Source organism: Balearica regulorum, chromosome 6 (genome assembly GCF_011004875.1).
Source record: "Balearica regulorum gibbericeps isolate bBalReg1 chromosome 6, bBalReg1.pri, whole genome shotgun sequence".
NCBI classification, from domain to species: domain Eukaryota; kingdom Metazoa; phylum Chordata; class Aves; order Gruiformes; family Gruidae; genus Balearica; species Balearica regulorum.
Genome location: NC_046189.1, coordinates 23,436,701 through 23,449,408, shown reverse-complemented (window position 1 = coordinate 23,449,408; position 12,708 = coordinate 23,436,701). Strand labels below are relative to the sequence as shown.

Here is a 12,708-nt window from a genome sequence, read left to right as displayed (position 1 = left end):
AAAAATAATCTTCTGAAGTGTTTAAAGCAGGTGGACAAAAATGTAGGCACATACAAACATATGTTTCTATTCCCCCCTCCCCACACACATGCACAGATACAAAATTGGGTTAGTCGTCTGTAAATAGGCTTAGCTCCTGTAAATATATCTCAGGATTTTAGGTGTACTTTTTCACACTGTAAGAATTCTATACAAAACCAGTTTAATCTAACTCCCTCTGATTATTATTAGAAACTCATTATTTGAGGACATCTATCTTTACAGTAACTACGCACCATTAAGGAGCACAATGCCTATAATTGTTTAAAAAAAGCCATGGGGGGGAGGGGGAAGGGAGAAGAGGATCAGGAGGAGGGAGGAGGTAACTAAGGGAGGTTTTGCAATTAGAACAGCATCGTCTACTCTGCATTTTGCTCCTTGAAACATTTACACAGTGGCAAACTGAGTTTAAAGTTTCCTCCGTTCAAAATCACAAATGAGTCATTCGGTATATCTTTACCTAACACGCGTATTTTTGTCCTGATTAATTTAAAATGTGTTCTTACAACCACTAGGAAAAATCAAAAGCCCTTTTTACTCCATCATACAGCACTAATACCTCAAGAGGGAGATTGTAGCATTTAAGAAGTACAAATAAAGCCTACGCCTACCGTTTTCTGGGGAAATTCCTTATAACACCCATCACCTAGCTTCCAAGATTTGTTGCACACCTGCATATCCAAAGTCAATACCAATTGCAGGGACTCGGCACCTCTGATAACTGAGCACCCAAAAGGAGAAACCTGAATTGCGCTTGCTGAGATGCACTGCTATTCCTGATATTATCTCAGCCACTCAGAGCCTTCCAGCTCAAACTGCAGCTGTTGTAGCAGCTCCGAAACAGAAAGGAACAGTAACTTTAGCCAAAAACGACTTGCCTGTCGCGAATGAAAGCAACGACTTTTACTGTCTCTAAACAGCTGACACCTTGGGGGCGGGAGGGGAAGAAGTGTGTTTGCTAATTACTCAGTAACAAAACATCTTTCCTTAATCAGTGGTGAAAATTATTACTCCAAAGTAATACTAGAGTTAGTTTGTCTGTTATGCTGTACCATACGGATGATCTGCTTGGTGATGGAAGAAATATGGCTCTTTGAACATTTCTAACTAGTGAAAACTTTAAAAAGTGTCATTAGGGTGCTGGTTATTCACAGTATCTATAAGAACATGATGAGACATATTTTACCTACATCTAACTTTAAGAAAAAAAAAGCTTAAAATAAAGGCTTCTCAAACTTACTTAACCATGTGTCTCAACACAGACATTCTCTGCATACTACAGTGTGCCTTTGGTATGACGGTCGCATTGACAAATGCTAGGGGCCAAGTAACGAGAAGTGCTTCATACCCCTCGTTGCATCAGATTTACCGACTTTCAGCTTCAGGTCTCTGCCAACACTAATACTACTCCGAATAATAGATTAAATATCTTGATAGGACTACCATGGTATCAGCTAAATTAACGTTACCGCTAAAGTTTTTAACCTGAAAGCTGAAAAATACACCAGTGTTGTAGCATAAAGAACGCCTACGCAGGACAGGAGTATGAAATGAATGAAAGTCAAAGAACAAAATGAAAATCAATGACTAAAAAGGTTAATTGCTGCATGAACAGTTTCCAAAATATATTTATTTCAGCTTTTATCGAAGGCAAAGAGTAAGAAATAAAGAATTATCAGAAATTCTATAAAGACATGAAAAATTACTATCTTTAAAATAGAGTATCTGTCCTGTTTATAGTATGTTCAATACAGCACCAGCATAGATATGCAGTTAATATAAAGCTGCAGATTGAATACTAGTAAACACCAAACCACTTAATTTTGTAAATTAAGTGTACGTTCAGCTGAAGAGTTAGCAAATTTACAGTCTCCTTCCATACTGAAAATAACTGAATCTTGCTAGTTTAAACCCAGCAATTTTCTGGCTGAATGGGGATACCCAGTGCACAAATTATTACAGGTGACTTTAAGCCTACATTACTTTCATAAAAAACAATACACACTCTTTTAAATTTGAATTTCTCTATTTTAATCATGCAGATGACCTACCAATTAACTACATTTCTTCAGAAAACTCCATATGTATTTTAAATAAAACAATTTTATAAACATAAAAACATATCGTCCAAACTGAGGTTTTATACAGCAACACTGCACTATTCTTTCAGAGCTGCAAGAGGAAACAGAATTGTATTCATATACCAAGAGTGTATTTCTACAATACTGTATATAGTGATGTGGTCCACAAATGCCAACAACAAGGGACTGAAAATAGGATCAATTCTTTTCCTTCTCAGAAACAATCTTGTAAGCATCTGAGTTCCCAAAGACATAAAAGAATAGTTACCTTTCTGAGATCTTTTGATATCGCTCTTCATGGTGGAGCTATCCACAAGTGATGGGAAAGATCTCTTTTGAAAGTAAATGGTGCACCTTCAAGTGTGTTCAGATACATCTTTGCTGCTCCTTTCTATGTTTCTCAAGTTTTACTTGAAAAGGATGCTTGATTTTTTAAAATTTGGTTTAGGTATCACAATGGGATACCTTATATCCGTCAGTGCTTGCAAACCTTATTCTTCCAGCATAGAATCTAGCTGTTTCTTTCTCTGTGTCAACACAGGAGGCTGAAGTAATCAGATAGGTCTAAAGAAGACAGAGGATGTTAACCTGCACTTTCTCAGAATCTGTGATGAGCAAGTTCATACTTTCAACATGACCACACGGAGCTGTAAGGTATATAAATAGCTACTTTTCATCTAAAAGCACTGCTATCACAGGAGTTTGTATAGCAGGCCTATCAGTTCATAATCTTTTAAATATCAATATTGATACTGTTGTCAAGGATTAATAATTTCTGCCTATAACTTTATCATTCCCATCCACCTTCTGTCACTCAGTAATATAAAGTAATTGCTGGCTCTTCCCCTCACCATGTCTCCAGAAGAAACGTGCACTCGGTAACATCTGTTGTACTGTCTAGGAATATCTTTGCAGCAGTACAGTTCTCATAGTTTTATTAAGTGATAATTCAAGCTTGCTGTATAAATGCTTTTTTATTAATGACTTGCTTGTATGCTAGAATGGAGGAAACAGAAGGGGAAAAACCTCTCAGAGGAAAATAGGGTTGTTATTTCCAACATATTAAAAGGCAAACAGCAGTTGTTCTAAATCAGGCAAAAACCCCCTTGAATGAGAGTGTGAATTCCTGCCACAAACCTCCGTAACTCACCAGGTCCAGTCCCTTCTCCCATCTCTCAATATTCCTTTTCAAATTCCACTCAGATTAGCAGGAGTTACGCAAACATGCATTAATGTGTCCCTCAAGTATTTTATCACACTAAAGACAAGAAACAAAAAGTTTAATTATGCCCCATACTGAAGAATCATTCATTCAGACCCTGCTTAATTAGATGTGAGACAGCTATCTTAGATCATGAAGTTTGACCACAGTACACTTTTACTGCTAGACTATCAATGCAAATAAGATCCAGATTACTGAAACCAATTTATCATCACCAATCTATAACCAGCTTGACACATGCACACATTCAAAAATATCACACAAAATAAATTGTGGCATACATCTTCATGCATTGAGCAATTCATATACAGAAAATGAACCATATGCTTTAACAAGGAGTACATGACACATTACAAGTAGGATACGAAAGGGTTAAAAACAGGTAACAAAAAGTCCAAGCAATATGTGATTTCAAGGAACTTGGAGCAAAAACGGACTAGCATCACCAAAGTTTGCTATCACATCAAAATAATGTCAGTATTTTTCTCCACATCAATCTCAGGATATTTGAAATTTAACTAACATACCAACAGTAGTTGCACTATACTTTACAAGAACTGAGAAAATAGTTTCTCAGTAACAGTTAAATAATATGACTGGTAATTGCTATTTCAGTGTTTCATGGCACATCAGACTACACGCTTAATAGACTATTGTAAAAAAAATAAAAATCAGCCAGTAACATGACAGCCATCTGTAGTTGCATTATTTTTAATTATAGCTGAGACAGATGAAACTTTTTTCCATATGCAGAAAAGGAGTCTAAAGAACAAAGTTTTATTCCATTATTTAAATACAGTAATGCATGGCTGTTCTTTCTATTGTACAAATACAATAGCCATTGTAGTAAGGAGTGTTGCTTATATAATTAAACAGAAAGTTCAGTATTATGATATGTTTGACAGGTACCGTTACTAGCACTATAGGAACAGACATACAATATTGTTATTACCATACTGTGTGTGCCGATACCTCGTAGCAATATAACTCAGCAAAAGAGAAGCATAGACTCTGCATTTTCATCACTGCAGACGTCTCCGTATGCTCTTAATCAGTGGTGCTTTCTGCAGATTACACTTTCTAGTGTTCTTCCCATTCTCAGACTGACTTGTCAAAGCCCAATCTCCCCCAGTTTCTCAAGACTTTGGTAACCAAGACTGACCAACTATTTCTCTTTCCATTTTACCCTCACTCGTCACACAGCGAGACCAACATCAACAGGTATTTAGAAGCAATAGTAGTGAAGTCCACTTGTATTTAGTGGGTTGCTGCAAATACAAATTATCTTCTAAGAAACATAATACATATACACGCATTCTCTTTAACATGCTGATTCGGGGGGTGGCAGGTACAATTATTAAAGGACTGAAAGCCTTAGATTTCCTTTGACCTCCATTACAGTCTAGGACTCTCTGCTCCTTGAAGGATAAGATTGTATTTGTCGAACCTATGGTAACATATTGCAAGTGGATTTTCTCTGTTCTTCTCTATTAACTATCATCCTTTAAAGGAATACAGTTTCACTGAGGGAGATGTATATGTTGTTTTGAGATTCAGATATTTTTCTTTTTTATTTTTAAGAAAAAAGAAAAATTGAATGATCTTAAGGAATTTTCTTTAAGCTCGCATTTCTCACACACTCTATAAAAATATCATTGACATAGGGTGAAAAGGTCGCATGCCTCACAGAAATGGAGCCAAGTACTCCAGTAAGGTTTTTCACCTGGAAAATATCCCTATAACTAATTCTATCTATTGGAATTTTTTATTATTATTTTAGCACACACAAAAAAAAACCAACCCCAAAAAACCCCTCCAGGCCTTTTCCCAGCCTAGAGTTCCCTGAAGTGATCTTTCCATAAGGAAGATAAGTTTTCACTTAGAGGATAGCATCTCTAGCAGCAAGAGTTTAATACTCTGCAACAATATCAGGGATACGCAATCCTGAATTTACAGCTCTTCAAATTACTTTTATAGCTATGCTGTTCATTTTGGATCAGATGCTTATCTAAAATTCCATATATTTTGGTAGCCATAATATCTGATTTAAAACAGCTTCCAATAAGCCAAAGAATGGTACTAAAAAAAAAAAAAAAGAGAGAGAGAGGAAAAAAACCACCAAAAAAACCCCCACCACAGTGGGCCAGATTTTGGGAGCTATAAATTACTGTAGCTCTTTAAAGATAAACTATTTTACACCAGCTAAGGATGGGGCCCAATATGCACAATTCCACTTCAAAGTTGATTTTTTTTTTCCACATGCACAGCCTTTTGCTGCTCATCTGCTCTGTTAACAACACATGAGAATTTCTAATCAGTTTATCTCTAATTCTTTTTATGGTTATTTTATACCTTTTCTGCTCAATGGCTCATGAGGAGAAAAAAGTGCTGATTTATCAATTAATCAAGCTTTATTGACATACAATATTCCTCAATACTTCAGAAATGTCTGCAGAACAATTTCCTCCAATCATAAGATCAATGAATCAATGTAAAACCCCAGTAATTAAATTTATCAACTCGGTATCAATACAACTGGCACTTTATGAAAGTATTATGTGAAGTTTGTTCTCTTAAGGGGTATATTGATTGAGGGTAAAGAGCCAAATATTTCTATTATTAGATCTGGGAACGCTAGATCAAAACTCAGTCTGTTATAAACAACATACAAATGTTTCACATACACAGATCTCATGCTGATTCTGTACCATTAAACCCACTCCTAACAAGCAGATAAGCCTATTAATTGATGATTAAGACTACACAAAGATCAGTCATTATGTTCAATGCTTCTTGTATGCATTCATTGAACAAACGTATTGACAGGAACCATACAGAATCATTTTCCTCTAGGAATTAATTTTTTAAAAAGGAGGAGACGATCTAAACAAAAGCAGATTTCAAACCTTGTCCATGCAGCATAAAATAGCCTTAACTAATTAATTAAATTTTGAAACTAAAGCTTTGCAGTCTGCAAGAGATTATCACATCTCCATCATACATAGTAGTTATTAATTGAAAGGTGAACAATAAAGCCTAAAGAAGACACATCTGATAAGAGCCATATTAAAAACCAAAACAGGGAAAGAAAAAACACCATCCAAGTGGTTTACAGCTTAATTTTTAAAGGGCTAGTATACAAACTATTCTGAAATATGTATTGTAGCTGCTATCCCTTACTACATATGCATAAGCAAGTAGGGCACAAAAGTTCATGAAGTGCCATTTTATCAATTATAAGAAAAAGAGTAGTAGGCTTTTTTATCAAGAAAATAAAAAACCTAGAGAATTTTTGGCTCTGCTTAAACAAAAAAGTCTTAAAGAACAGCTAATGAAATAAGACTGTCATTTTTTCCCCATAAACTGTGTGATGAAGATATCAATAATGATACAATATTCATATTTCTAAAATACTGCTAGAATAAGAGAAGCAAACATCCCTGTGCTTTCACAGATGTCGCAATAAATAAAACCAATTTGATTGAGTACTGAAGGTATCTTATTATGAAGGGGGGGTAAATAGCGACAAAAACCCCAAACCCACCAGATTTGTGTAGGAGTCACATCCTGTTACAAACATCAAACAACAATGAGCCTTTATTACCATGCTACGATTCCTTCATTTCAAACATGATTAATTAGCAAGTATAACACTCACCAAAACTCCCACCACGCTGCTGTTTGCTGCCTATTTGCAAATGGGTCTCCATCAAGGATCCATAAGCAGTATTATTTTCATTTATGACACTGAAGAAAAGAAGTCAAAGCATCATCTTGCTTTAAGGAAGATTTCACTCATACCTTAGCCAAAAAGAAAAGAAAACAAAAACCCAACACAAACAAACACCAAAGCTCTCTTTCGTCGAAGGGGTTCCTTGATAATCCAAACACAAACTTCATGCAAAATGAAAAACTTTTCTAAAAAGTTGCTGAACAATTCAAATGGTTGAAAATAAATAGAGATATGATAAAAGATCAGTTTAGACTTCAGGGGGTTTTTGTTTTGTTTTGTTTTTTACTTGAAACCTCAACTTTATATTCAATTTGAAATACACTGCTCCTGTTGAGAATGTGAGTGTGGTTCATATGTCAAAAATGGAAACAAAAAGAGGATGAGAAGGGGAAGACCCACTTAACAGGACTCTTAACATGTTTTAAGCTGGGCAAACAGATATCTTCAAACGTACCTTACTTGCAATAAACATTACTTTAGCAGTAAAAGAAACTTTGCTTCACAGAGAGGAGAGGTGGAAACTGAGATTACAAATACAGAAGAAGAAACAAGACTGAGACGAGAGAAAAAAAAAAATCCTGAAATTGCCTTCTCAAGCTGAACTCTATAAATACCATCGCAAAAACAACGGGAAAAGGTTCAATTTGAAAGCAACAGATGTATTTCTAAGCAAGAAAATATCCCTGATGTAATAATGCCCAGGCTTACAGAGAGGATCTTTAAAAGTATGAAGAGATGCATGTGTGGCAAAGCTAAAGTTTCAACGTGAAAATAAAAATTAGGCAGAAGATCCGATACCTCCTTGGTTTACCAGCTCTGTATCACAGATACTTGACGATTTTGTCACGCCCAGAGCAGAGTCATTTTTAAGTGCAAATTAGTCCTAGTCTCTCCAGCTTTTTCAATTTTATAAATTTGGGATCAAAAACATCAAAGCAGCTTCCACTTCGGACCTAACTTTTAGAGGATCAATGTGACAAGTCACTGCTTGATAGATGTTTCTCTTGATAAACGACTTGTTCAAAAGAGACATTGTAGCTTTCATTTCCTGACCACAACACACTTTTAATTTGCAACAGCAGAGCTGCTCGAGTGTGACTACTTCCCACTTTCCAGCCTTTCAGGATTGTGGCACTGTCAGGCCACATACATGGGCAAAACAAAAACTCAGAAAGAGGTGCATCCACATCGAGAATTGTAGTGAAACTTTTCCTTGAACAGGAACCTGATTGTGTTTGATTTCTCGTGACAGTGGGCTTTTAAAGCCCCCTCCCAACCACCTCCAATCTCTAACATTTTAGGGAAGGGAGGAAGAGAGGAGAAATCGTATTTGGAAATATATACTTCAGTGCCATAGAATATATACAGCTGCCTAATAGTATTGTGTTTATTAGACATATATATATATTACTGCTGCTATAATTATTATTATTATCTGGGAATTGCATTTAACAGTCCAAACCGTCCACACCATCCAATTTCAGCTCTCAGCATACTGTCCGATTCCCGATTTAAAATTTATAAATGTAATATCCTCCTCATCACAAGCAGCAGTCCAATCTGCTCTGAATATATATTACAGCTTTAACATCACAGAGGGAAATCTCCCATCTGGCAATCACATTCGCTCCAACAGCTCTAGGAAAAAAAAAAAAAAAAAAAAAAAAAATGTTCCGCTCTCGCTCGCTTGCTCTCCTCCTTAAAACATTTCTCAGGGCAAATTATGTGCATCTAAAATAAACAGTCGCCTTATTGATTGCTTCAAAGTCAACAAGTTCTAAATGCAAAATGCAATCAGATCGTTCCCATCATATAGCACTCGGGATATGTTTAGCAATATAGTCACCTACAGCACCAAAATAGGAGTGTACATTGTGCAACTGCTCTCTCAATTTCTTTCTTGCATTCAGATATGTTATTACGAGAGATCATCGGCCACACACGCCAGACCTCCCCCTTATCCCAAACACACACACACACACACACACTTGCTCTTCTCCTAGGGTTTCTCTCCATCCTTATTTGTTGCTACCAGACGCAATTAAAAGTGAACGTACCCCCTTTTTGGTTGCACAAAACAGACTAATAGTTGCTTCTGTTGTTAGTTCCTTAGCCTTAATCACATACCTAGAGGAGCATCTACTGCACCACAAGAAGATCTATTGAAATTCCCCATGCTCCATTTTATCTGACTTTTTGGAGGAGGGGGCGGCGTGGGGGGGCTGAGAGTGACCATTAAAATGAAGCTAGTTTCAGCACCTGATTATTTCATTCTGTTACACATTGAGAACAGAGCAGTGGAAACCAGACACTTTTAAACTAAGCATAGAATACCACAAATTAGACAGTATTAAACATTCGGCCACAACAGTAATTTTGTTTGTTTACATGCAAAACATTCCCTCACCCCACACCAGCTAAAACCTCTAGCAGATGATCACGCTGAAAGTAGAGGGAAAAGCAGCTGGAGTTCAAATAAATACTCAAAAATTATTAGTTTGCAAAAGGAAAAAATGCATTTTAAGGCATATATGTACGAGTACGTAGACATATAGGTGTATATATTCATTGCTACGCATTTTCGCCTTCTCCAGTCACCGAGTTTTACTAATTTACATACCATTGGAGTTCAGTGGTGTATATAGTGCACTGCTAGTAACATGCAACTTTAGGTTTTACAACTGAGATCAATATAATGGACAAAACTAATGCTATAATTGAAGGACAAATGATAAACAAATGATAGCAAGAGAAAAAAATGCTTATACACACAAGTGAAAATATACTACTAAACATTAGGTATTTATTACAAAATATTTGCATGCAGAGTCCTCGGTGCATTATCATGCTATTTAAATTTGTCTTTGCTATTTAGATGCAAAGGAAGTAGATCCCAAAACGGACATACCATAAACACTGGTGCTACTGATCATTTCTTGCTGGCAGCACAAAAAGCTGAATTGGATTTTTCACAAGCAGGAATTCCAAAGGTTGCTTTTCATTAAAGCCACTTTTCCTCTCAGCTATCAAATGTCACTGCCTTGAAACGTGGGCCCTTTCGTCAGGTATTCATTTAACCTACATGCATATAATTAAGTGGGAAAGCAACATCAACAAAAAGGGGATCTCAGATCACAAGAGAAGAAAGAAAGGGGGAAAAAAAGCACATGACCAGGAATGCAAGTCCATGTCAATTTCACTCACTCCCATTGAAACTAACAAGAGCTCCAGGGAGGATAGTAATAGGATCAGTGGATTGTATATACCATTAAATTATACATCTTTCTCTCCCTTCCGAGCCAACAATACGCCCACCACGCTGTACCCCCTCCAAGATGATGTGCTTACATTTTACTGCAACAGCTCCTCTGACATATTCGTGCCCCCCCCTCCCAGCCAAGACACAGCAATTTAAACCTAACTTTTGTTTTGCGAGATTCTTATTTGCACTTATTTGCTCCGAAGTTAGTTGCCTCAAAGTCCAGCCCCGCGTTACCTGCAGTTTATTATTTTCAATGCAACTTAAAAATAAATCCAATTAGGAGGAGGAGGAGGAGGTGGGGAGGGAGCTTGCAATCGCGAACTCTTAATCTGCCTACTATTGTTGGCAATGATCAAGGAGGAAAAACCATGCACTGCGATTGTATATCTGTACTTTCCAGACTACGATTAGGAAAGCAGACCAGAGTGTTTAGTACCAGAAAACGACTGCGAATTACGCAAAATATTTAGGGCACGAGCGGGCGATTAAAAAAATACGCGGCTGTCTCAGAGAGCTCTAAGATTAAATAAAATTTAAAACGATGGTAGGAAGACTAGGGAAAAAAAAAAAATCCTCTTACCTGGAGATTTGGTACAAGAACCCGATAGGTTAGAGTAGCATCGATCCGATGTGTTTGCTGATGAATGGGGGCTCGGGTTAAGTGAAGGTGCCTATGATTTGAAATCATTCCAAGTTTTTGAAGGGAAGACTGACTGCAGCCTCTGCCATGTTGGAATTTCAAACCCAAAACAGCTGCTTTGCAAGGAGCCAGCATGCCAGCAGCTGGACGCCTGCGCAGAGCGCCGCCGAGCCAAATTCAAATCACTTTCACGCGAAGAGCCAAAGATCAGTTTTCAAAGGGGGAGCGGCGCGGGGGGCGGGGGCGCTCCGCGGCCCTGCGCGCCGGGGCCGCCGCTTCCCGCGGGGGGCGACGAGGCGCCCGCGCCGCGGCCCCACTCCCGCTCCCCGGGGCGGCGGGACGGGGGTAGCGGGCTGCCTCCGTGGCGGCGGCGGGGCTCCCCCGGGGCGAGGCGGCGCTCCGCGGCGCAGGGGGCGGGGGGGGGGGGGGGGAAGGCCGGGGCCTAGCGGCGGCCCGCGGCCGCGGGGCAGGCGGGCAGGGAGCCGGCGGCGGAGGTTCCCCAGCCGCGGCCGCCCCCGCTCCGCCGCGGCCGCCCCGCGCCTCCACGCCTGGGGCCGGGGAAGCGTCCCGGCTCGGCCGGCGGCGGCCTGCGCGGCTGCCCTCGCCGGCCGGCTTCTGCGCCGCGTCCCCGGGCGGCCGGTGTCGGGGCTGACTGGCCGCCACCGCCTCCCGCCTGAGGAAAATGGCCGGGGTGGAAGTGCCCCGCGCGCCGGCGGGTTCGTCCCGGGCGGCGGCCAGCGCCGCGCAGACGTGCCCGGTCCCCGCGCTGCTCCCGGGGAACCCCAGCAGCTGCCCGTCAGAGCCCGGCTGCTAGCAGCCGCGGCGAGGCATTCCCGGTAGCCCGCAACGGCTGAGGGGCCCCGGCAGCCACACCTCCCTCTGCCCGCACTTCCCCAGCCCCGGCTCGGCGGGGGATGGCAGGGAGCCAGCTACCCCGGCCCACAGCTGCCGGGGACTCCCCTTGCATAAGAGGGATTCCCCGGGGGGCTGTTAGACGGGCTTTACAGCCTCTTTATGCTGGCAGGGAAGGCATAAACCGGCCGCACAGCACAAATTGGGCCCTCCCTCTCACACACCGGTTATGCCGTCTCTCGCAAACGGGTCTCTCTCCAGCGTGGCCGGCCCGCCGTGCCCGGTGCGCACGGGCACCCTGCTCCCGCCACACCATCCCTGCGCACCCGCCTCCCTGTCACCGCCGCTGTGGAAAGGGGAGAGAGGGCTGCCCGCGAGACAGACCTACGTTCCTGGTTTTACACCTGGTGGGACTATCAGAGCATTTTTACCTTCTCTTCTATCGGGGATGAAGCCACGCTGTCTGGATGCTGTTCCTGGGCTCTGGTTTAGGGACCTCCTGGAATGGTTTCACTTCCTCTCTTCCTGGTCCTGCTGAGGAGTTAAGGATGGCTCGGGAAATTTGTGTGTCCGTCCTGGATGTGGAAGGGAAGGATTAAATTTTCTTAGGAAAAAAGGATGATGCAGTGGGAGTTTGGGCTCTGGAGGAGGCAGAGGAGACCAGTCCCAGGGGATTAGCATCTGGAGGAGTGGGAATGGGCTGGTTTCCTGGCTGGTTTCCTTTTCAGTAATAGAGAAGGCCTAAATAAAACTCAGAAGTAGTTGCCAGCAGAAGCTGCTCTGAGCTGTCAGCCAGTCCCTATCCTACTGGGTAACAGGAGAGGAAAAGAACGGACTGGAAGGCCTGTCTGATTGATGCGGGCCATGAAGTGATTCAGT

General features: G+C 40.8%; 1 protein-coding gene across 4 annotated transcripts in view; it reads right to left on the bottom strand.

Moving 5' to 3' along the window:
- The window catches only part of FIGN (fidgetin, microtubule severing factor), a 103,842-nt gene extending 91,448 nt beyond the window's left edge, over positions 1-12,394 (bottom strand). The window contains exons 1-2 of one of the 4 annotated variants that reach the window (XM_075756810.1): positions 10,918-11,859; positions 9,984-10,153 (exon numbers count right to left, since the gene is read on the bottom strand). In XM_075756810.1, the coding sequence (XP_075612925.1) occupies positions 9,984-10,008 (25 nt within the window). In that variant the 5' untranslated portion in view covers positions 10,009-10,153; positions 10,918-11,859. Of the gene's footprint in view, positions 1-9,983; positions 10,154-10,917; positions 11,860-12,260 lie in introns of those variants that run through there. The other 3 variants (XM_075756812.1, XM_075756809.1, XM_075756811.1) reach the window with 3 other exon arrangements.
- Positions 12,395-12,708: the final 314 nt, after the last annotated feature.